Here is a 27,067-nt window from a genome sequence, read left to right on the forward strand (position 1 = left end):
AGTAAGAGGATCCCTTCATTCCCCTCACCAATCTTGTTGCCCTTCTCTGTACACACTCAAGCAAATCTACATCCTTCCTAAAATGAGGCCTGTCCTGGCAGCCTGTCTGCATTGCTCAGAAAACGTCACATCTGACTGCACAATTACACCCAGGTCTTTTTCATTTTCTACCACCTTAAGTGTAGTACCACACACTCTGGGGTTACTTCTACCCATATGCAGTACTTTGGATTTGTCAAGGTTAAACTTCAGTTGCCACTTCTTAGCAGTCTTCCATGTGCAACAGTATCAAAAGCCTTTCTAAGATCCAAATATATGATATCAAAGTTATTCCCTGCATCCAGTTGCTTTGTGACCATATCATAGTATCCAGTCAAATCAGTCTGAGGAGACTTCCCCTTAACAAAACCATGCTGTGTCCGAGCTATAATTGAAGTCTTGTCTAGATGATCCTGCAGTGCGTCTTTAAGCCGTGCCTCCATTAATTTCCCTGGAACAGAAGTTAAACCAGCAGGTCTATAATTACATGTGTCGCCCTTTGACCTTCCTTTGTGAATTGGGGTCACATTTACACTTCTCCAGTCCATGGGTACCTCCCCTGAGTCCAAGGAAGCTCTCATAATTATGGCTAAGGGTTTGCTAACTTCCTTTGCTGCCTCCCTTAATATAAGCATTTGAGGGGTCATTATTAATTTTATGAATATTAATATTTGAGGGGTTATGTTTGTTTCCTGTAGACAAAGAACAGCAGGTTTATGTTCAGTAATTAAGTCATAGACATTGTCTAAGTTAGCTCTGAGTCTGACAATTCCATTGAATTATTCTATGCATTATTGCGGATTGTCTGTTGGTTTAGGGGGTGTAGTTTGTTTACGCCTGTCTATTCTTCTTTTTCCCCTTTTAGGGAAATTGGCCTGCTGATGTCCATGTCTTCCTCTACATGTATTTCAAATAGTGTATTATCCTAATGTGATTTTTTTTGTCAGTGTCCGTGATATCAGTACAGAATTTCTGCTTCTCAACTTTCAGAACTTGTTTGCTTTACTGGCTGCTGTTTCTGTTTGTTTGTTTACTGGCTGCTGTTTCTGTTTGTTTGTTTACTGGCTGCTGTATCTGTATCTTTATCTGTTGGTATGGACAGTGGTGTATTTACTGAAAGAGTTCTATGTTGTTGCACAGAGCTTTCTTTTAGGGAGGAAAGGACTAATCTTGCCCAGCCAGATATTAACATTCTTGGAGGAACTGAACAATCAGTCTGTACTGTTATGGAGCACTGTTGCTTTTGCACAACTGAAGAATAAGAAGGTGCTTTAATGGATAATAAAAACTATTTCTTTGCTTCATGGTATGGCACTTTGTGTTTGACTCTATTTTTGGATTTTCTTTTCTCTCTGCCACTGGGTGCACTCCTTTGAGTATGCTGAATGATTTCCTTGACAATTTGGACTGATTGGGAATGCCCAAACTACTGGCACTTAAAACAGCAGACTGGGTTAGGAATGTATGGTCTAATTTTAGATCTCAAACATCCAACTTTTACGATTAATGGCAAGGTTGGTGTAGTGAATGAAAGAATGACTGTCTGAGTAGGAGTAAGTACTCCATCTTCCTTTATGACTATCCTCGCATGTATGACATTTTTATCATTTAGTTCTTGAAGATATTTGAGGGGTCAGGTCTGTTTCCTGTAGACAAAGAATAGCAGGCTTATATTCAGTAATTAAGTCATAAAAATTGTCTAGGTTAGCGTTAGCTCTGAGTCAGTGATGAATGACCTCGTACTCTGAAATGTTAAGGAGATCCCACTCTGCTATTACCCCTTTAGAGGAGTTCAAGGTGGCATGTGGGGTACCTTTGTGGGAATTCCATCAAACGTAGATATTCTAAGTAGTCTTTATGAGTGTTTATGTTCACTCATCTCAACTAGAATGTCTCTCCAGTTTGGAGCCTGACCATTTTTGGAGGGCCAGTCACATTTTCAAAACATTTCTGGATTAAAAATGGGGAAAGCTTACTCATTGGGTTGTCTGTCAAGGAGTTCAGAATTGGAAAAAGAGGAGCAGGGTTTTCAGTTCCTTCTTTTTTCTGCCTCTTTACATTCGATGTAGTTATATCATCCCTGGTTGATGGAACTGGATTGATAGATCCACAACTGTTGCTTCTGTTGTATTCACTGTAGCTCATTTTAGCCCTGGGAGAGTGAGTTTCTTCTCCGAGGTTACCAGCCCCGCCACACTGAGGCAAGAGCGGTGCCACCAGTGAATAAGTGATTGTAGAAGTTTGTAATAAATATATATACTAAATAAAAAAGGTTGTTTTCCTTTCTGTGTTCTTACTTAATACTTTAAGCACAGAACCACTTGAAGTAAATAAACAAAAAAAAAGGATACTAGAAAACAAATAAAACATTTTCTTTGAAAAGAGCACTCGATAAATCACTGAGAAAATTGCCGATCACTATCACTTGGCATTCAAGACCAAGCCATGGTTTAGTTTGATAGAGGTTTTCCCACTGTGGCATAAAGAAATATGCCAAAATGGTACATGGGGGTGATGTGGAAAGCCTGCTAATTTCGGCAGAATAGTTTATTAGCAAAACCTGTCATCAAAGGTGTAGTTTCAGTTCATAGGCTTCTGCAGAGACTTAAAGTCAGTGATGTACAAAAGGCCCTCAGTACACCTCATAGCACACTATAATGTATAGGATCCAGCCATTTCAGTACACTTGGCCTGGCTGAAGTATATGCAGGAGATCCATAGTGTAACCAGCATCTGAATAGTGAAGCCATAGTGTAACCAGCATCTGAATAGTGAATCCATAATGACACATATGCAGCATCATATAATGATCTGCATCCCATAACACAGAAAAAATTGGTCTAATAAGACTAGGTTTCCTAAGACAGCTGGTTTGAATATATTCCAGTAAGTTTAAATTTTTTATCATGTATTAAACCAAGAAATCTAATACCAAGCTGGAAAGTAATATGGTAAGAATCTAACTGAAGGTCCGGATCAGGTTATAAAGTACGTTTACAATAGACACGTACCATAATTGTTTTAGGTTTAGAATGTCTATGTCCATTTTTTTTGGCCCAAAACTATTCTCTTAATGGTGCCTTGTAGTTGTCTTTCAAACAGTCACATATTTTTAGAATGACATGAGATGGAAATATCATCAGCACAAAGGTACACATAAACTGTGTCAGGTATATACTTAGTTATAGAGTTAATCCTGATGGAAAAGAGTATGGCACTAAAGCACTGAACCTTGGGGAACTCACTTTTCTTGTACATATACTTAACACAGTGAAGAATGGAATTGAAAGGATCTGTTGCCCAGAAAGTCCTGAATAAATTTCAGGAGATAACCCAGAAGGCCAGATTTATGTAGGTCAAGAAGAATCCCATATTGCAAAGTGTATCAAAAGCTATTTTGATGGCGACACATATTATGGCTAAGTGCTCATTTCTGAGGAAAGCATTCTGGATATTTGGTTCAATTTCGATAATGAAATCACGTACTGATTTACTTCTCTGAAAACCGAAAACCATACCGACTTTAAGAACATTGGGGCTCTAAGAACCATGTCAGTCTGACATTAACTATTTTTCCCAGATAACTGGTTAGCAAAATAGAGTAGTAATTTGTTAGATCAGTGTGGTCTTCTCCTGGTTTCAGGAAGGCTAGCATCAGCTAGTATAGTAATATTCATACAATAGCATTGGCTAGTATAGTAATATTCCTTTAAGAAAATTTCTGCTATACAGTTGTAAGAGAAGAGTTAACGATTACTCAAATAATAAATCATTCTGTAATAAATTCCATTAGGGCTTGGAGCACTGTTCTTTACTCATGTAAGTGCACTGTTCAATGTTATGAGTGTTGCATGAAGAGTTTTTTTTAGCTGCACGTCACTGACAATCGTTTTGAAGAAAGTACCAAGTGGGACATACAGATTGAACAGTGACACATGATTCATTATTGTGTCAGATAGGGCTTAAATGCATCAGAAACAGTTAAAGACATGAAGTGCACGGTAACGAGTGTCTTGGTAGGATGACTATATTCTGGTGTGTCCAAACTTTCTGGTGTAAAGTGGTTTCCCCATCAAGACAAAGCCAGGCCCCACATGGCTAATATTGTGCAGGCAGTGTTCACTGCCATGGATGCCAAGGTTCCATCACATCCTGCTTATTCACCACACTTAGCCCGGTGTGATATCTTCCTGTTTCCACATCTGAAGGAAGTTCTGAAAGGCAAGCATTTCACATCTGACTACAATGCTCACAGAGCCACAATGGAAGCACTTTGCAGTCTTTCGAAAAATGGCTTGCAAGAAGAATTTAATGTGTGGGTACGATGGTGGTGAAAGTGTGTAAAGTTCAAGGGAGAGTATTTCAAGGAGAAATCTACAGTAGATTTATATGATGATAATTAAGGTTTTTTTTTTTTTGGTAGATGTTGGCACATCGGCTTCTGTGGCCATAATGCACCTCCCAAGGTTTTTGCAGTACTTTGATCCAAGCCCGAGGCAGGATTCGAACCCGCGACCTTTGGGTTGCCAGGCAGGCACTTTACCCACCCGGCTAGCCTGGTCGGCGATAATTAAGGTAAGATGTTGCATCAGTCCACAAATTAAATGATCACCCCACATATGTAGTTAGTGCTATTGTTAAACAATTTGTATTCTTGCATATCAACTAAGTCTGCTTAAAACTGATCATCCATATGAGTAACATACACTCTCTTTCTCTTAAATTTTCTTTTCACAGGTTTATGTTTTGTTTATTCATCTTGCTGATGGAAAAAGTCTTATTTCTTTTATAGGTATATTTGTTTTTCTTTGCAATCCTTAAGGGATTATAATACAGATTCTTTAAGCTATCGTTTTTTTAAAAAACACTTTTTTTTTTACTACACATACTCTATAAACAACTTCCATTATATTTCTTCCAGTCTTTCTTTTTGTTTCCGTAACATTATTCATTTTTGTTTCAGTTTACACTTTAAACAGTAAATATTCATTGTACTTATTACAGAAGAAATTTTTTCAACTCCTAATCTCAATTTTTTGTTACCTTTAATTATAGCCTTAATCATCTATCTACTTACATGTTCTTCAAAAGTTGGGTTTTGCACAGCATCTAAATCATTTAATAATTTTTGATCTTCTATATGATATTCAGCTGTATTTTTAATTTTACTATATGCAATATCATGTTTCTTACATGATATTGCATATAGTAAATAAATAAAATATACAGCTTTCATCAGCTCAATTAATTCCTTTTATCATCTCTAGCTAATTTCTCTTTTAATTTTGTAAAAGGTTCGCAGTAGTTGCATTTTTTACCTCTCAGAGTTCTCAAATGGGGTGTTCCAAAGAATAGAAGTAAATGAAAAAGAAAACTTAACATGTTAAATAAATGGTTGAACCATGATTTAAAGTTGTAAAGTGGATGCACATGTTCAGAAAATAAGATAGCATTTGAAAAATAAAACTATCATGGTATTTCATGAAAAGAGGTGAAATTATTTTAAATTCTTTTCTGTACAAAGCAACCCTCAATGAAACTAGGAAATAAAACTTACCAGCATTATGAATTTCAACCCATCCTGGACCCTTCAATCTCTGATCTAAAAGAAACATTTCTAAACTTGAGGTATTGCAACCAAAGATATGACTGAAGGTAGATCCCTTGAGGTCTTTTGGAAGTGATGGGAGTTTAGCCTTAAAATAAAAATTGACAAGTGTAGAACTCCAGTATATCAAAAAGAAAAGTAAGTAAGTAAATAAAATATACCACTGAAGAATCGCTTCTAATAATAAACCAAGATACCAATGAAGAATCGCTTCTAATAATAAACCAAGATACCAATGAAGATTTTAATGTTATAATTATGCGCATAAAAAATATAATGTATACTCAAACAAGCTACTGTTATGAACAGCTTAAAGTGGTTCATAATTTTGAACAGTTTTAAGATGAGACTCTCTACAGAACACAAATATTTCAATGGCATAAGCATTTTAAAGAGGGCAGAGAAGATGTAGCAGATGATCCTCGAAGTGGACAACCCCCAAAAATGACCTGCCATCCTGAGCTGGTGTGCAATTTACTAGCAAGTGACTGCCAATTAACACTTACAATGCTATCAAATGAATTAAATGGGAAAAATGAATCAATATGGTCTATAATTATCACATACTTAGGAAAAAGAAAAATTTGAGCAAAATTAGTTCTGCACTGTGACAAAGAAAAACAGCCGTTTCAATGCTTACAAAGATTTTGTTCAAACAGCTAAAAGAGAACCTGGTTTCTTAAACAGCATTATTACTGGGGAACAGAGTTGTCTCCAGTAATAATGGGTCTCTGGATCATACTTCTTTGAGTATGATCCCGAGACCAAGGACAATAGTATGACTGTGTTCATGAGATTCACAAGAATGTGAGAGCAGGGCTATATACCATCGAGGTCAATAGGATGGGACATTTATACAAAACAAAGGACATCAGGATGGTGGCTTTCCATCCCATGACACTGAAGCATAATAGATTTTTTTTTTTTTTTTTTTTTTTAATCAAAAATTTGTATAAGGGAAAATAAAAAAACAAATTTACATTCCTTTGCTGCTAAAATTGGCACCTGGCCCAAAGGTTGGGATATTTTGCCAATGCAAAAATATAAGAATCAGAGTGGGTAACAGCATGGCAAAGCACCAAGTGGCACAGTTGATGGGGTTAACTTTTAGGCTATTATAGATAATTGGATGGGGGAGGTAAGACGAATCTGTTGATATGAGTCCTATGTATGTAAGAATATAAGGGGGATTATAGGGCTGGACCCCCTGCCATAGGAAGATACTGACCTCTTGAACTCCTGCAAACGGATAAGTTTTCTTAGAAAATTTATCATTTTTCGATTAATTAACATATTAATTGGTTTAATAAATAGATCAAATAGTCTTAATTTTTAAAATTTAGGTGATAAGTTAGTGATAAGATAGGTTAGCTACTCATAACTATTGTTTTAGCACAAATATTGTAGCATGTAACAAGTAGTGCAGAAGAAGAGTAAGGTTTAAATGTATAAATAGGAAGTTTGAAGGTTTTTAATCACTTTTTGGGCATATAGCTTTTGTATTTAGCTAAGGATATAACTAATTTAAACCGATCACTACACTATAGTGTAGCTTAATAGCATGTCACGAACTTGATAGCATAAGGTATAATATAAAACTAGATAGTGTAATACTTATTACTGCATTAGCTTAGTATAGTATTGTATAGTCGTGTACAGAATAGTATAGTCAATTAGTCAATTAAATTTATTAACCTTATTAACTTTCATTATTAATTAATTAAATTGTATTTAACTGGATGCCCGGAAATCGTGCACAAAATAGGAGGGAGTGCTGTGGCTTGGGGGAGAACCGAAGGGGGCAATTCTCCAACACATCACAGCCTAAAAAAATGTGCAACTTGTGAAATGTTTGGGACCTTTCTGGAACAGGACATAATCTGACAAAGGAGGGTGTCTGTGTGTCATAGGTGTAGAGGGTGTCAAGAAATTATGTGGCAACTCAGCATTTTAATGGTGTCTGAGAGTTTGAAAAGTCGGTAAATGCCCTTGAAGGTAGGAAAAAAAAGGGGGGACCAATCAAGCTCTCAGCCGCCCAACTGAACACCAGAGCTCACTCTTGTGCCTCGACATAGGCAATCTTCAGGGCAAAATGCACTGGTCCCACAGGAGCTAGTCACTGTCAGTGACACGCAATTGTCAGCGAAACAGGAAATATACAGCGCAAAAGGATAGATGGAATAGGACCAGGGTATGTCTCTCAAGGACAAAAGTTGATGCATATAAAAGATATTGTAAAACAGATATCTTTTAAGGGCACAAAGGAGTGATACTGTTGTATATGTTGGCACTAATAACATTAAGAGTAGGAGAAATGCAGGTCAATGTTGAAAAAAAGCCACAAGTTAAGGTTAAATTTGAAAGTGTGTCTGCAATACCGCTCAGACAGGATAGGAGAGAGTATGTGATGAGTCTTGTCAATCAATTCGGCACTGGAGATATTCTGCAAGGCTTATGGGATAGAATTTTTCTCAGCATAGTCTGTGCTTGTTAACATGACATTGTTTCTATAGGGATGATATAGACTTAAATAGAAAGGGTGCAAGAATATTTGCTGATGCTGTTGAGACAGTGTTAGGTGGGTTGGAAAAGTGCTACCTTGAAGGGATTCAAAGACTAATAAATTAATAGTAGCCACAGGCAGAAGTGAAAGTGATTCATGCACTATTTCTATCAGAATGAGCAGTGTACGAATCACTTTAATCACATGAATCAGCTTGGAAAGAGAGGTGCTAGTGAGTTCAAGGATAGCCGGGAGTCATCGCGGATCAAGTAAATACATGGGTTGTGTTAGGGTAACTAAGAGTAAGAATAGGTGCATGTACATCAATACTAGGAGTATAGTAAATAAATTTGATGAATTTAAGGTGCTGGTCAAGACATCAAAGGCAATATATTGTTGGGATATCCTGAAAGAGGCCTCTGAGGTCGGGAAAACTCATGTCTAAGAATATATAAATTCATACACCGACCATTGAATAAAATTTAAAATTTAATATGACTACAATCTTTACAAAAAAAAAAAAAAAAAAAAAAATATTTACAATAAACTATTACGGAATGCTAAAAACTGTAATAAAAAAGATCATTTACAATAAAATTTGCTAAAATATAAAACATTAAAAGCGCTAAAAATCTGAAGCTTTTGGGAGCGTCAGCTCCCTTCTTCAACAGTGATATAACTTCCTGCAACATCTCCTTAAGTAGCAGGCTCACGGTACCTCCACGTGTGGTATGTCTCCACGTGGTTCAATCGGCACATGGTCAGAACTGGAAGCGGAAATGTCTCGGGAACGTGGCAAAGAAAATCGTTCATCCGACCTTAATATAATTGTTTCAAAGATAGGATTAATACGTATACCTCTATCTCTGTTTATTGTATTCCTACTGGATGAACTAATCCGTAAACCCTCGAGCCATTTACGCTCCCAGTATCCATGTGCATATTGGCGTATATAGAGGAATTTCAGAAAAAACAGCATCAGGTTGATACTGTTGATGCACATGGATACTGGGAGCGTAAAATGGCTCGAGGGTTTACGGATTAGTTCATCCAGTAGGAATACAATAAACAGAGATAGAGGTATACGTATTAATCCTATCTTTGAAACAATTATATTAAGGTCGGATGAACGATTTTCTTTGCCACGTTCCCGAGACATTTCCGCTTCCAGTTCTGACCATGTGCCGATTGAACCACGTGGAGAAATACCACATGTGGAGGTACCGTGAGCCTGCTACTTAAGGAGATGTTGCAGGAAGTTATATCACTGTTGAAGAAGGGAGCTGACGCTCCTGAAAGCTTCAGATTTTTAGCGCTTTTAATGTTTTATATTTTAGCAAATTTTATTGTAAATGATCTTTTTTATTACAGTTTTTAGCATTCCGTAATAGTTTGTTGTAAATATTTTTTTGTTTTTTTTGTAAAGATTGTAGTCATATTAAATTTTAAATTTTATTCAATGGTCGGTGTATGAATTTATATATTCTTAGATATTGTTGGGATATCAGAGATGTGCCATCACACAGAATTTGGGGAGTACAATGTGTACAGAAAGGATAGAAAGGGAGGAGGGGGTCATGCAGTTAGTTAAGAAACACACAAAATCTAAGGAAATGCATCCAATTGACGTGAGTGGACAGTGCAGTGTTGATTTACTTTGATGCGATATTAGTACTGGGAAAGGAAAATTGAGAGGAGTGTGTTATAGGCCGAATGACTCTGATGAGTACAGCGAACCAGTGCCACCCAAAATCCTGACAGCCAGATTTCCGAGAGCCAAAATCCCAACATATCGATTGTATTTTAAAAAACAAAGTTAGAGTCCATATTTCAGAAACTGTTTGCAATAAAAAATTGTTTTTCATGTCATCAAAACGGCAGCTGAAAATATTAAAATTTTATTTGAACACATGGAACATGTACATTGCAGTTATGCAAACAGTATATGATAACATTAATATTTTATGTCATATTCATGAATAAACAACACATACTTTATATATATGCAAAACTAAAATAATATTTATAAAGATACATTGTGTGGAATACTGCAAAGGTACTGTTTTGTTGCATATGCCACATCTCTTTGACCTCCTGTCTTAGGTTCGTGCATTTCCTGATTTTTTCCCCATGGGTTTTCTGAAGATTGCCAGTGTTGGGTACCACTATGTTAATCAGATAGGCAGCCTTTTATCTCACAGATATATTTTCACGATCGTTCACAACCGTCATTATTCTCGTTTCTCTCTCTCTCTCTCGACTGTCATTTTCTTGCGTTTTGGACAGGATTCACCACGAATTATACATTCAGCCCAGTTATCAACCTGATGCTGTTTTTTCTGAAATTCCTCTATATACGCCAATATGTGCTCATCCATCTATACACTCGCATCTTCTATGCCATGCCTCAGCACTGTTTTGGGTGTGTGGAATTCCCAGTTGAATGGAATCGTCTACAGAACATAATGTTGGTGGAAATAATGGTGGAACACGAATTACCATACCGTTACAGATGTACCGTCTAATTCTTCCATATATATAATTGTTTTCAAACCACTCTATCACATCACTAGCTTCCCTCGGTAAATGTAGCTTCAGAACATTACATGCTTGTGGCACCAGAAGGAATAAATGTCAAGGGACACAAATGTCAAAGCAGCAGACTAAATTCTTCATCGGTGTCCATATTAAGATGCCAGTCCAGTGCAGCTAATTCCAGGTCAGTTAATATGGCCTGTGATCTCAATTCAATTTCATTTTCTTCGGCAAACTCAATCATATCTTGAAACAAATGTTTATAATTTCTTTCACTCTTATTCGTCATCAACACCTAAACTAAAGGAAGAATTCGATAGTTTTCATTACCAATGGATAATGAAATGAGGTATATAATTAATAAAAAATTATGGGCACGGTTTTACATGTACCATCCATAATCCAATGTTGAGCACATGATAGCTGTTGAATATTTATTTTTGTTGTAAACAGACGAATTCGTTTCTCTCCCACTGCTCAATATTTAACAAGAAATCCCATTTTCTTATTATTACACTTATATTATTTCTCCCTAATCGGGGGTTCCGTCTCATGACGGCTATGGCTACCAAGTACACGGGGTGGTTGTTTTGTCTGGTGTTATTGGTGGTCGAGGAACTCTCTGACTATCCTACAGGTGTTCAGGATTGCGACTTTCTAGTGTTCCTTGTAGGTGTTTGCTGTGAGACCTATGGCTGCTAGGCTGTTATGTAGGCTCTTTGGCACCATACCAGTGGTTGACACAATGATCGTTACTTGATGTATACGCCACACTTCTTTGACATCCTGTCTTAGGTTCGTGTACTTCCTGATTTTTTCCCCACGGGTTTTCTGCAGATTGCGAGTGTTGGGTACCACTATGTACCGCACCTGGGCATCAGGCAACACAGCGGCAGAATGCCGCTGTGTTGCCTGATGCCCAGGAGTGAGCTCTGGCAGAATGCGCTGGTCCCAAAGGAACTAGTTATTGTTGGGGACTCTATTGTCAGGGAGACGGGGAATATATATTGTGTAAAAAGGAAAGATGGACCAGGACCAGTGTATGTCTTCCAGGGGCAAAAGTTGTTGACGTTGTAAAGCATATATCATCTTTTAAGGACACAAAAAGTGATATTGTTGTACACGTTGCCACCAATCACATTAACAGTAGGAGATCTGCAGATTTACTTAACAAGTACAGGTTATTGTTGCAAAAAAGTCGCGAGTCAGGATTAAATTTGAAAGTGTCTGCAATTCTGCCCAGACACAATGGGAGGGAGTACATGATGAGAGCCTTGTCGATCAATTCGGCCCTGGTGGAAATGTGCAAGGCTCAAGGGGTAAAATTTTTTTCAGCGTGCTCTGTGCTTGTTAACAGGAGAGACTGCTTCTACAGGAATGGGATAGACTTAAATAGAAAGGGTGCAAGAATATTTGCTGATGCAATCGAGGCAGTGTTAGGTGGGTTGGAAAACTGCTGGCTTGGGGGTGGGGGGGAATCGCAGACTAAAAGGTTAAAAGTAGCCGCAGGCAGAGGCGAAGGTGATTCTTGCACAACTTCTAGTAGAATAAGTAGCAACCTGGAGCGAGGGGTTTCGGGGACTAATGGCAGTCATCGTGAAACAGGTGGGTATATGGGATGTGTTAGGGTAACTAGGAATAGGTGCATGTATGCCAATACTAGAGGTATAGTAAATAAATTTGATGAATATGAGGTGTTGGTCAAGACATCAAAGGCAGATAATGTTGGGATATCAGACATGTGGTGTAACACTGATATTATGAATGCAGAATTGGAATTTGGGGAGTACAATGTGTACAGAAAGGATAGACAGGATAGGAAGGGAGGAGGTGTTATGCTGTTAATTAAGAAAAACATAAAATGAAAAGAAGTGCATCCAGTTGATATAGATGAACATTGCACTGTTGAGTCAGTTTGGTGTGACTTAACCACTGTGAAAGCAAAAATAAGAGCAGTGTGTTATAAGCCTAATGACTCGAATGAGTACAATGAACAGTTGTACAGAGAAATAGAGTGGGCTAGTAAATCAGAATGTCTTATAATGGTAGATTTTAACTTCCCAGATATTGACTGGAACTTGTGGGTTGGTCACTAACCACACTAGTAAGATTTTGTGGATTTATTGGATGATTGTTTTCTGCAACAGCATGTATAAAGGAACCACTAGGTGGCAGTAATCACAGTGTACTGATGTGGGATTTACTTAAAGATATAATTACCATCAGGAGTAAAGGAAAGGGTTTTTGCTTCCGTAAAGGTGAGTATAGTGGTCTCAGACAGTTTTTACATTCTGTACAGTGGGATCAACTGATGATGTTACCAACAGTAAATTCTAAGTGGGAAGCATTCAAGGAATTAATCGTGGATGCTACTAAAAGTTTCATACCTATTAAGAAATATTGTTCAAGGCTTAGACCTAAATAGTTATCAAATGAACTAATGAGACTCGTGACAGAGAAGAAAAATGCATGGGATGCATATAAATTATCAAGCGACTCAGAAGCCAATGGCAGATATAAGCTAGTCTGTAATCAGGTCACAAAGGAGGATAGGCAGGCGAAAGCAGATTACGAGAAATCTTTGGCAAAAGATGCTAAGAAAAACAGCAAGGATAAACTCTAAAAGGAAGGGGGTGAATCTGATTGGTCCACTTGATATCGATGGTTCGAATGTTGATGATCCTGCTCAGATAGCAAACAAACCGAATGAGTACTTTGCATCTACATTCACACATGAGGAATTATTAAGATTTGAAAATGGCAAAAGTTTATCAAATTGTAGCAGGGTGTTTAATGATTTTGTAATAACTGGGAGCAAAGTGGAGGAGAAATTGTTGAAGTTAAACATAAGAAAAGCACCTGGGGTGGATGGAATCTATCCAGTTATATTAAAGGAGGTGGCAAAGCAACTAAGCAAACCCTTAGCCATAATTATGAGAGCGTCCTTGAACTCAGGGGAGGTTCCCACGGACTGGAGATGTGCAAATGTATCCCCAATTCACAAAGGGGGATCGAAGGATGACACGAGTAATTACAGACCAGTTAGTTTAACTTCTGTTCCGGGTAAAACAATGGAGTCACTGGTTAAAGATGCATTGCAGGATCATCTAGACAAGACTGCAGCAATAATTCAGACACCCGCATGGGTTTGTTAAGGGAAAGTCTTGTCTGACAAATTTGATAGGATATTATGATGTGGTTACAAAGGAACTGTATGCAAAAAATAATTGTTGAAGAATTTTGATATCATATATTTGGATTTCAGGAAAGCTTTTGACACTGTTGCGCATGGAAGACTATTGTAAAAATTGGAGCAGAATGGTATTAAGGGTAAGTTGCTACAATGGATAAAAGGATGGTTGAGTGGGAAAAGACAGAGCGTGGTAATTAATGGGTGCTCCTCTTCGTGGACTAATGTTATTAGTGGAGTCCCACAGGGTTCGGTGTTGGGCCCTCTGTTGTTTTGTATATTTATCAATGATACTGATGAAGGTATATCACGCTTAGTGTCGAAGTTTGCAGATTATACAAAGGTTGGCAGGGTTCTTAATGACAGGAATGGCAGTGTGCTACTGCAACAGGATCTAGATAATTTGGGCAGATAGGCTAAGAAGTGGCAACTGAAGTTTACAATTGACAAATGCAAAGTACTGCATATGGGTAGAAGTAACCCCAGAGAAAAGTACCAACTGTGTGGTACTACACTTAAGGTGGTATAAAATGAAAAAGACCTGGGTGTAATTGTGCAGTCAGATATGAAGTTTTCTGAGCAATGCAGACAGGCTGCCAGGGCAGGTCATGGGGTATTGTCAATGATATATAGGAATTTTGCTAGCAGGGAAAAGGAAGTGATTGTCCCTCTGTATAAGGTAATGGTCAGGCCACACCTAGAGTACTGCGTACAGGTCTGGAGATCTCATTTTAGGAAGGATGTAGATTTGCTTGAGCGTGTACAGAGAAGGGCGACAAGATTGGTGAGGGGAATGAAGGGATCCTCTTACCAAGAGAGGCTTAAGTTTCGCAAATTGCAGTGGCTGGAGACTAGGCACCTGCGTGGTGATCTGATTGAGGTGTATAAGGCCTTGAATGGATTGAGCATGCTGAATTCTGATGGGATCCTTCCAATTGTTCAGATTACGAACCTAAGGGGGCATAACTTCAAATTAAGAAAAAACAGATTTAGAATAGATGTGCGGAAATTTGGCTTTAGCCAGTGGATGGTTAATTGCTGGAACAAACTTCCATCTGTCATTGTGGAAGTTGATAGGTTAAATAAATTTAAGGAGGAACTGGACAGGCATTTGGAGGGAATGGTGTGATTTTTTTTTTTTTTTTTTTTGGTTGATGCTGCATAAGCTCATACACTTGCTTTTTTGCATCACATGCCACTACTACTACTACTATCACCGTAAAGTACAAATTGAGTAATACTTCTCAGTACTACTCAGCATTTGAGTAGTACTAATACATACTGAGAAGTCGCATTAGTCAACTGCTTTTTGTGTCCATAGCCAGTGAGCAAATCAAGGCCTATTTCTGATGGTAGGCAGTAGGGTTCATTTGTATCTCAGATTTAGTTCGAGTATCAAGGTCTCTATCCCTACAGTATTGAAAAAGTAATTTTAATCACAGGTTTTTAGCTTTTATGTACACAAAAAAATAATTCTATTTAAAAATTTCCGCAACCCCTTTAATTTATCCTGCGATCACAGTTTTCGCACCACTGATCTAGACAAATCTGTAGTTATAGTTCAGACACAGCATGGGTTTGTTAAAGGGAAATCTTGTCTGACCAATTTGATTGGATACTATGATCTGGTCACAAAGGAACTGGATGCAAACAAAATTTTTAAAGCATATACTTGGATTTCAGGAAGGCTTTTGATACTGTTGCACATGGAAGACTACTGTAAAAATTGGAGCAGCATGACATTAACGGCAAGCTGCTACAATGGATAAAAGGATGGTGAGTGGGAGAAGACAGAGGGTGGTAATTAATGGGTGCTGCTCTTCGTGGGCTAATGTTATTAGTGGAGTCCCACAGGGTTCGGTGTTGGGTCGTCTGTTTTGTATATTTATCAATGATATTGATGAAGGTATATCAGGCTTAATGTCCAAGTATTCAGATGATACAAAGGTTGGCAGGGTTGATAATGACAATAATGGCAGATGGGCTAAGAACTGGCAACTGTGTGGTACTACTCTTAGGGTGACAGAAAATGAAAAAGATCTGGGAGTAATTGTGCTGTCAGATGTGAAGTTTTCTGAGCAATGCCAGAGCAGGTCATGGGTTATTGTCAATGATATACAGGAATTTTGCTAGTAGGGAAAAGGAGGTGATTATCCCTTTGTATAACTTTTAGAGGGAATGAATGCGTGAAATTCTTTTTTTTTTTTTTTTGCTGATGTTACTATAGCTCATAAGCTTGTTTTCTTGCATCACATGCCTTTACTGGTACTGCTACTTGGATTTTAGGAAAGCTTTTGATACTTGCCCATGGAAGACTACTGTACCAGTTGGAGTAGTATGGCATCACGGGCAAGTTGTTTCTATCGATAAAGGGATGGTTGAGTTGGAAAAGACAGAGTGGTAATCAATGGACACTGCTCTTGTGGACTAATGGAGCCCCTCCATTAGTCAACAAAGTTATTAGTGGAGCCCCTCAGGGTTGGGTGTTTGGGCCAGCTGTTGTTTTGTACATTTTTCTTTGATTTTGATGAAGGCCTATCAGGCTTAATGTCCAAGTATGCAGATGATATAAAGGTTGGCAAGGTTGTTAATGACAGTAATGGCAGTGTGCTACTGCAATAGAATATTGCCCATCTGCTCAACTTCTAGAAAAGTTGAGCAGATGGGCTGAGAGTTGGCAACTGAAGTTTAACATTGACAAATGCAATTAATACTACATATGGGTAGCAGTAACCTGAGAGTAATATACCAACTGTGTGATACTACGCTTAATGGTAGTGGAAATTAAAAAGACCTGGGGGGGGGGGGTAATTGTGCATTTATTATAACAGTAGAAATTATCTGTATTAACCACTCACCACAGAATCTCATATGATTTTATATAAAAACAAAAAAACTATTGCCATTGAGAAAATATCTTGAAGGAATTTTCTTATTAGCAGGAGGAAGCATAAGCAATAATCCTTTCTTTAATAGGATCCAGGGTATTCGTTAAATGTAGCCATACACTGCGAAGGAGAACAACAGGAGTAAACTGTGTTCCATAAAGACGATGCAGGACATCAGTGGCTGCCATAATAGGCACTATGTGGCGCTGCCTCCGTGTTTCATACTCCAGTAAGGGCTCTTTCATACCAATATTGTTTCCATTGTAAGCTGACTGTGTTAACACATCACAAAGACACGGAACATCTCCGAATCCCAAGTTAACGCCTAATCCAGCCAGCGGATGAACCCTGTGAGCTGCATCACCTATTAGAGCAACTCTAGAGGCAATGTATTTAGTTGCATGGCCAAATCCCAGAGGAAAAGAAGCTCTACTACCTTCAGAAACTGACATTATGCTTGGGGGAAGTTGTTGTATTGTTCCTTTTTTTTTCACAAATCCCACCAGTAAGAAAATCCACTGTGAGAGTCAACACGTGTAGAAAACTTACTGCTGAAAATCATCACATCCTCCGTAGTCTCTCCCCTGACCATACACACTGACTGGGTTTCTGCCACCTTGGAGACAGTTTTTGAAACTGAATAGTTTTGCACCCATAAGATTTGTGCCAAACAACGATTCTCCTTTTTCTGTTAATTAATTTGAAATGCAATTTATTGTCTAAATTATTTGTAACCACTGTTTAGCATCACAACTTTTATATTTATCAAATTATGTCTGGCACCGTGCTAGACATAATTTGATTGGCCATGAGTTTTTTTAATTTTTTCCTGTACATAACTTTCATGTTTGCTTTTTTCTTAATCTGGGATCAAGGCTACAGCATGTAGCTGCATATTTCTGATGCTCTTAATTGCAGGTTAGTTTTTGAGATAGGGCCTCTTTCTGAGATCAGGCTCTTTGAGTGGACTGGGGTAATTGTGCAGTCAGATTTGAAATTTTCTGAACAGTGCAGACAGACTGCAAGAGTTGCTCATCGGGTTTGTCAATGACATAGTAATTTTGCAAGCAGAGATAAGGAAGTGATTATCCTCCTTATCTCTGCTAGCAAAAAATAAGGGGATAATTTATCCCCTTGTATAAGGGGATAATTATCCCCCTAAAAAGCAATGCTCAAGTTTCACCTTTAGTACAGGTCTGGAGGCCTCATTTTTGGAAATATGTAGAGCTGCTAGAACAAGTACAGAGGAGAGCAACAATGTTAGTGAGTGAAACAAAGGGTTATTGTTATCAAGAATGGCTTAAGTTCAGCAAATTGCAGCGGTTGGAGACTAGGCATCTGCAAAGTCATCTGATTGAGGTGTATAAGGTCCTGAATGATTTGGGCAAGCTCAATGCCGATAGGATTCTTTCTCTTGCTTAGATTATGCATTTGAGGGGGGGGGGGTATACATTGAAATTGAGGAAAGACAGCTGTAGAATAGATGTGTGGAAATTTGCCTTTAGCCAGCAGGTAGTTGATTGCTGGAACAACCTTCCATCTGCAATTGTGGAGGTTGTAGAAGAAGCGGAAAGTGGTTCATTTTAAATAAAGCAAGGGGCCCCGATTCCAGATGTCAGTCTAAGGGCCCTGAAGATATCAAAAAAGAAGTTATGGCCAGAATAGTCTTAGTGGCTGCATATGGCAGGACACCAGAGGACACAGTTAGGGAGGAGGGGGGGGGAGTAGCTTTTAATATATTGATTGAAGATAATAGGGCAGGGAGTACATTAAAAGAAACAGCAGAGCAAGAAAAATCTGATAATATAAGTGTGGGGGAAGTTACAGGTCTGGTTGCCTTCCATGTGGAGTTTGTTTTCTGGCCCATAGAATTTAAGGAAGCAAGACTGAGCAGTGGAAGAGGGGTTAAAAGAAAGGAGAGAGCATTCTGATCTAGGGGACACATAGTCCAGGGTACTCTAGAAAATGTAGAAGAAAAGTAAGGTCCAGAATAAAGAGTCCAGGTGGAAAGCATTGCAAGGCATAATTTCTGGAACTTTATGGCAATTTATAAGAAAATTCGGATGACCTATCCACTTCTAGTATTCAAAACCACTCTAGAGCATCTGAATTAATATGTAGAGACCACATTTGGTGGTTAATAACGATATTAACCTTTGGTGAGTGGATGGAGCCTTGCCATAAAGATGGTAAAGATAGGGTTGGGATGAAACGCAAAAATATTGTACAAGAAAGGGGAACATAACTGGTTGTTAACTCAGGGGGGTAACCAGGTAAGGGGCAGGACAGCAACACTCCCCCAACCCCCAAAAGATCTGCAAACCAACAAAGGAATTTAAGCAACTAGCATATCAAAGCCAGTCATTAGCAGAAAGTGATTAGGGTTGGGAGGGGGGGGGGCAGTATTGGTGTTCTTAGCGTAAAATATACTTCATTAAAATTAACAAAATTTGGTGGAGAGTAAGAGGGGGAACCTCTCCACCACTTGGTATAATTACAGTAAACCCTGGGGTTACGTTCCTGAGAAATGCCGCGAATACCGAAAACGCGAATACTAAGTTATGGCTCTCATAGTAATAAAGGGGTTCCGTTCCAAAGTATGAAATATATGAGAAAAACTAGTCTAAAATTTTGTCTATGTATGTATTATACGTACCTTCATAATATGGCTATGTACGCAGACAGTACATAGTGAAATGTAGTCCACAATAAAGTCACTTTTTTCCGTTAACACACTCGAAAAAGTCACACTAACACACTGCAAAACGGTAGATTTTTCACTTTTGTAAGCATATCAATTTATAAATTGATAAATTTATTCAATTTATAAGCATTTAAATTAAAAGCAAATGACAAAACATTCCATGACAAGCACATAACACATACTGAACAAGGATTAGAGAGAAACATCCAAGCTTGCGATTTTGTCATCCCTCTCCCCACACCCACTGAGTGCTGTTTTGACCGGGAAAGATGATTTTAGCCACGCCCATGTTTTTTTATGGCAGAAAATGTTCATGGCGATTTAAAATTCACATTTTTTTTAGGTTTCATTTTATATTAAATCAGCAACCAGGAATACAGATACCGTGAATAGCAGGGGTTTACTGTATTTTATTTTAGACTTATAGATTTTGGTAGTTAGGGAGGACGAAATGTGTCCTATCTGCCAGCCTGCTCAGGCCACATGATGGCAAAGTAACCATTTCATCAAAATATTATTTCGTCAAAATATTATTAATAAACTTCTCAAAACTGACTTGTGAAAGAGGATAAGGGGTCCCTCTTGTTGGTGTCATGCTTGGTTTGTGTGTGGAGTTCGTGCAACACAAGCAACAAGATAGGGGGAAAAAAAAAAAAAATCACACATATAATGCTATATACAACTATGCTACAACCACAAACATGCATCATGTGACTTCGACGAAGTCGGGCAATTGCACATAAAATACATAGTCAGAATTAATGAAAATAATATGTAACAATAGTTTAAAGTGAGAGGACTGTTACACAACTTAAACTCAGAGTTAAGTAGTTTTCGTGAAATCGGGCTTTGAAAACCTAAATTAATGTCAAAAACAAGGTGGCGGCACTGTCTCCCAACGATGTCTTGTGCAGACATCGTGATAGGTTCAACGAATGCATACAAGATAATTTATGCAATAATAAAACAATTAATATATGAGACATAAGTATTGGAATCAAAGAAAATGGCAGTAAGGATGAAATAAGGAAATAAATCAAGAACACTTAAGAAATCATGTGGCGAAAAGCACTCTGTCACCACTACATTAAGCATAGCAAAAGCACATACAAAATTTTTAAACATTAATTTCTCTGCAAATAATTACCAAAACCCCTAAACAATCACTTGCTGATCCAGGATCACCAGTTCTTCAAGTTAAAACCACTGGCAGCTTGACAATCATGATAATCCAGTATAACCTATACAGCATCCGTCACACACACCCAGACAGGAGACCTGTAGGTACAATGTGTACAAAAATGTGGTTGTTTTATGGCAGTCTCCAGAGTTCCCCCATTAGCCACTATAGCATCTGTACGAGGCATGTTTGTTCTATTGAGTGTTGTTTGCCGGCTACTGGCCTCTTCGCAGGCATGGAGACAACAAGTTTGTTCACTGTCCCCTCCCTAGCCATGAGGAGGCGTGCCAGGGTGTAAACAGTGTACTGACGGTATGCCCGTCAGTGCACTGTTTACACCCTGGCCTGTCTGGAGGAACCGGAAAGTGGTTCCTCCAGACAGGCCTCCCCCTGGGCCTCCAAAATTAAAATAAAAAATCCTTAAAGGAGAAGTGGTAGGAGTTGAGGCATTCCTGCAAAGAATTTTAGAAGTGAAGTAGTTAGACAGCAGGCAAAGGTGGTAGCAGATTTCATCAGTTGGGTTTTGAGTGCAGTATCCTATGTCTTCTCTTGAAAAACTTGTCCAAAAAACTGGCAAATGCCATGGTCTCTTTACTGGAGACTAGCTGTGGTGCTTCTTCCAAGCTGTAAATATTTGTTTCCAGATGTAGTTCTGTTCTGATGTCCAGATAGATATGACAGTCATAGATTATGTGAGACTGTTTCTGGAGGCCGCAGGAGCAATTTTGAGTGTCAGAGAGCAAGAGATTGAACAGCTCCCATGCCCTGTCGGCAGGAATGTAAGATTTAGGCCTGGGCGAAACCATTTAATTTCCTGTTTTGTAAAGATCCTAACCGCTAGAAGGAACTGAAACGTAGTTCTTCCCAAGTGCGACTGGGTCCATTCCTCTTGCAAGGCCTTGGTCATGGCTTTTATGATGGCTGGCATTATCTTCTTTTGGTGATATTTCTAGATTTATGCTGAAGCTGTTTATCTTAACTGGTATTTGCCTTCTTCTGTGATATTGTAGGTAATGATAGGCCACGTCGTACTGTATTGGTAGTTTGCTGTTGAAGACTTCGAAAGCAACTGTAGAGATGGTCCTACAAGCCCTTGAAATTGTTCAGTATTGGGTCCATTATTGTTTTCTGTATTTATAAATGATATTGATGATGGTATATGGGTTTTAATGGGTATATGGGATTTGGGTTTTAATTTCAGAAAAGGAAATTACGATGCCTTAAGGTACTACATGGCCTCTATTAACTGGGTAGATATCGCGCAGAGAATGAATACATTTGAACTGTGGTACGCTTTTAAAACATTAATCACCGATGCCTTGAATGCGTATATACCATTAAAAAAATACTCCACGAGAAGGGTTCCAAGTTGGATGAATAGTGAAGTTGCCACATTACTTGAGCAGAAAAAGGTGGCATGGAAACGTTACAGAGCAATAAAAAGTACTGAAGCCTATAACAGCTACAAGGTGATGTGTAATAGAGCCACAGAAAAGGTTCGACAGGCAAAGGCAGTTTATGAGAAATCACTAGCAAACAGAGCAAAGAGGGGGGATAAAGAATTCTTCACATATATAAATGCCAAGAAGAGCAGGACAAACCAGATCGGACCTTTACGTAAGGGAAAGGGGATAGTAATAAATACACCAGCTGCCGTTGCAGATGAACTCAACAGTTAATTTGCATCGATATTTACAAATGAAAAGCCTTTTGTGGCAATGGGAAATTGTGGGAGCGAAGTTAAAAAATATGTAATTAATGATATTGAAATTTCGCAAGATTATTTAATGAAAAAACTTTCAAGCCTACAGACTAGTAAGACTCCTGGAGTTGATGGAATATACCCTATAATCTTGAGAGAGGCGGCAAGCGAGTGCATTGAACCACTGAGGCTGGTTATGCGAGCATCACTAGACTCTGGGGAGATTCCCTTGGATTGGAAAAGTGCAAATGTATCTCACATACATAAGGGTGGATCTAAAAGTGAAGTTGGAAATTATCGACCTGTCAGTCTGACTTCAGTAGTAGGGAAAATCATGGAGGCATTGATCAAGGGTGGAATTCAGGATCATTTGGATCGAATTGAAATTCTCAAGGATACTCAGCATGGTTTTGTAAAGGGAAAATCATGTTTAACAAATCTGGTTCGCTATTTCGAAAGGGTCACTCACGAGCTGGATTTAGGGAATAATTTCGATATTGTTTATTTAGATTTCAGCAAAGTTTTTGATTCAGTCCCACATGAGCGGTTGCTTTATAAGCTGGAACAGGTTGGAATCACTGGAAAAATCCTTAGATGGATAGAAGGATGGCTTCAGGGCAGGAGGCAGAGGGTTGTGATAAATGGCTATTCCTCAGATTGGGTTGATGTAAGAAGTGGGGTTCCCCAAGGATCAGTATTAGGACCACTGTTGTTTTTAATTTTCATAAACGACATTGATGAAGGGATAGAGGGCGTGATGTCTAAATTTGCAGATGATGTTAAAATTGGTAGAGTAGTTAATGATCACTGTCAAGCTGAACTTCTTCAGAGAGACCTAGATAGACTTCAAGAATGGTCAGAAAAATGGCAGCTGTGCTTTAATCCAACAAAGTGTAAGGTATTACACCTGGGAAACAGTAATCCCAAAATAACTTATTCACTTGGTGGAGTTCAACTAAACCCAGTACTGGAGGAAAGGGACTTGGGTGTTACGATACGGTCAGACATGAAATTCTCTGAGCACTGTAAACAGGTTGCAAGGAAGGCCCATGGTGTCCTATCGATGATCTATCGAACTTTTGCAAGTAGAGATAGGGACGTGATAATCCCATTATATAAGGCCTATGTTAGACCGCACTTGGAATACTGTGTTCAAGTATGGAGACCGCACCTAAAGAAAGACATCGAGCTTCTTGAAAGGGTGCAAAGAAGGGTAACTCGCCTGGTGAGATCGGCAAAAGGGCGTCCGTATGAAGAAAGACTTCGAATATGTGGGTTGCAGAGTTTGGAAACTAGACACCTTAGGGGAGATTTGATTGAGGTGTTTAAGGCTCTGAGAGGCATCAGTAAAATGAATGAGGACAAAATTTTCAAGATTATAAATGATGCTAGAACTAGGGGACATAAATTCAAGTTACGCGGGGAAATGTTTAGATTGGACTGCAGGAAGTTTTATTTTAGCCAGCGAGTTATAAATTACTGGAATAAGTTGCCTTCATGGGTGGTAGAGGCCGACAGTTTGGGGAAATTCAAAGGACATCTGGATAGTACTTTCGGGTAAGGGAAGCGCATAGGATGATAGGATTAATTTCCTTTTTATTTAATTTTTAATTTCATTTTATTATTTTTATTTATTTATTAATTATTATTATTTATTTATTTATTTAATTTTTGTTTTTATCATTGTTTTGTTCGGATTTTTTTTTTTTTTTTTTTTTTTTTTTGGCTGGTGCAGCATAAGCCATAGGCTTTCTTGCACCATACGGCCGTTACTAATACTAATACTAATATCAAGCTTAATGTCCAAGTTTGCAGACGATACAAAGGTTGGCAGGGTTGTCAAGGACACTACTGACACTATGGTGCTGCAACAGGATCTGGAAAGGTTGAGCAGATGGGCTGAGAGGTGGCAAATGAAGTTTAACATTGACAAATGTCAAGTACTACATATGGGAAACAGCAACCCCAGAGCAATGTATCAACTCTGTGGTACTACACTGACAGTGGTAGAGAATGAAAGGGACCTGGGGATGGTTGTGCAAGCAGATATGAAGTTCTCTGAGCAGTGCAGATGGGCTGCAAGAGTAGCTCATGGTGCATTGTCAATGATATATAGGAATTTTTCTAGCAGGGATAAGGAGGTGATTATTCCCTTGTATAAGGCAATGGTCAGGCCACACCTAGAGTACTGTATACAGGCCTGGAGGCCTCATTTCAAGAAGGATGTAGAGCTGCTGGAACGAGTACAGAGAAGGGCAACAAGATTAGTGAATGGAACAAAGGGGTGCTCTTACGAAGAAAGGCTTAAGTTTTGCAAATTACAGTGTCTGGAGACTAGGCACCAGCGAGGTGATCTAATAGAGGTGTATAAAGCCTTGAATGGCTTGAGAATGCTCAATGCTGATGGGATTCTTCCTCTTGCTCAGAATAATCACCTGAGAGGGCATAAATTCAAATTGAGGAAATACAGATGTAGGACAAGACGTGCGGAAATTTGCCTTTAGCCAGCGGTTGGTTGGTTGGTGGAACAGACTTCCATCCCTTGTCGTGGAAGTTGACAGCCTAAATAGGTTTAAGGCTCAGATAGACAGGTATTTCGAACGAACAGAGGGGTGAAGTGGAAGTGGTTATTTTCTATTTATTTATTTTTGGCTGATGCTGCATAAGCTTGCTTTCTTGCATCAAATGCCTCTACTAATGCTAAAGACAGTTAGTGGTTATCAATGGACCCTACTCCAGAACCTGCCAAGACAGAGTTCATAAACCTTGCCTACTCTTCATAGACTAATGTTATTAGCAGAGTTCCCCAGGATTCAGTGCTGAGCCCAGTTTCTTCTATATTTATTAATGATACTGAAAAAGACACATGCTCAATGTCTAAGTTTGCAGATGAAGGTTGGTAGGCTGTTAAAGATGGTAATCAGGGTATTCTACTTCAAGTTCTAGAAAAATTAGAAGGTGGGATTAGAAGTGGCAACTGACATTTAACATTGACAAATGCAAGGTACTGCATATGGGTAGCAGTAATCCCAGAGCAGATACATACCAAAGTTTGTTATTCAGTCAGAGAGATTATGGGCTTTTCTCAATAATATACAGGAATTTTTCCAGCAGAGATTAGGTAGTAACTATCTCACTGTATAAGGCAATGGTTAGGCCACATCTTGGGTGCTGCATACAGGTCTGCTGGCTCATTTCATGACAGCTATCTTTTCTCATGGGTATCCTATCCTGTCCTCAGCAAACACACACACACACACACACACACACACACAAGGTGGTAATAAATTCAAATTGAGAAAAGATAGCTGCCGAACAGCTGTTTGGAAACCTTCAATCAGTGGTTGGACAGTTGTTAGAACAAATTCCTATCTAGTGTTGTAGAGGTGGGTTGTTTGAATAAATTGAAGGAAGAACTAGAAAAATTATTAGAGGGGATGAATAGGTGATATGGGAAGTGTTGGCTCTTTGACGAGCTCTTGAAGAATTCTTCAAGTCTCAGATTGTCAATATTGTCAGAAGACAATTTTGAGTATCTCCTTACTTTTATCAGTCACTTTTTTTTTAGTAGAGAAAAAAGGAAAACAAAAAAAAAAAAAAAAACACTCTTTTTGTATTCCTGAGACTTCCCATAACAGAAAGTGACTTGAAGGCAGGTTCAGACCAACCAAAAACACATTCATCCATGCATATTCAAAAGAAAAATTCCAGAGGTACCTGAAAAAAGGACACTAAGATTAATGTATTCATGGGATTAAAGGGACAATAAGATTCATGTTGAAAGACAGTATTTACAATGAGATGGGGGGGGGGGGTTAATAATAAATTCAGTCCCAAAAGGATTTTGATCACAACTTATATCATATCCAACTGAATCATGTGGGAGCATTTCTCTCAAAAATATTCAACTAACCATAGCAGTAAAATTCATGATAAAATTAATGATTAAATAACTTATTCACTTATTTTTCAAAAATAAAAAACAAGCAATTCTAGGATGCATTCCTAGGCGGCTGCTGTGGCAGAGTGGCCAGGCACAAGTATGCATAAGTAAATATGCTTTGAGTGACCAGGATTCCAGCCTGCGACTGCTAAATATAGCATTGTTTCTTGTATTATATCTTGTGAATTCCTCTAGCTGTGTTGGTTCCTAGAGAAGTTTCTTCGCAGAGCCCAAGTGCTCCGCAAGGAAATTTTATAATGTAAAAAAATTTTTCTGAAACTAAGATTGAATCAGAATATGCTGTGCATAAAAGTAAATTTGGTCTTTTCTGAGTGACCTTGGACTTTCAGTGTGTGTGTGTGTGTGTGTGTTATGTCTAAAAGCTTGAAGTAAACTTGATCTGGTGCTAGTGACCGACTGTTTCTATTTTTAGTGTATTTTTTTTTTTTTTTTATTAAGGCTCCGGAATGTTCTTACTTTTTGATGTGGGCCCCCACATGGCTAAAAAGTTTGGGAACCCCTGTCCTTGAGTACAAAAAGAAAATTTATTTATTTATTTTTTATAAACTAGAAAATAATTTAAATCATTCAAAATAAATAAATAAATAGATTATCGAGTATCACTTAAAAACAGAATTTATTTCCTTGGAAAATCCTTAGATAATTATATGTTGAATTTTAAATCATACTTACTGAATAACGAATTTCCAGATACTCAGACAAATAAGGAATTTCTGTTATTTCAAATGAGTAGTGTTTCACTGATTTCTAACAA

The 27,067-nt window shown here is 38.3% G+C and overlaps 1 protein-coding gene across 1 annotated transcript in view; it reads right to left on the minus strand.

Moving 5' to 3' along the window:
• Positions 1–27,067, minus strand: part of PolA1 (DNA polymerase alpha catalytic subunit) — a 662,965-nt gene that overhangs the window by 425,047 nt on the left and 210,851 nt on the right. The window contains exons 12-13 of the mRNA XM_090387531.1: positions 26,986–27,060; positions 5,597–5,735 (exon numbers count right to left, since the gene is read on the minus strand). Coding sequence (XP_090243657.1) covers positions 5,597–5,735; positions 26,986–27,060 — 214 coding nt within the window. The remainder of the gene's footprint in view (positions 1–5,596; positions 5,736–26,985; positions 27,061–27,067) is intronic.

Source organism: Mastigoproctus giganteus, chromosome 1, assembly GCF_048544385.1.
Source record: "Mastigoproctus giganteus isolate SK-2022 chromosome 1, ASM4854438v1, whole genome shotgun sequence".
Taxonomy (NCBI): domain Eukaryota; kingdom Metazoa; phylum Arthropoda; class Arachnida; order Uropygi; family Thelyphonidae; genus Mastigoproctus; species Mastigoproctus giganteus.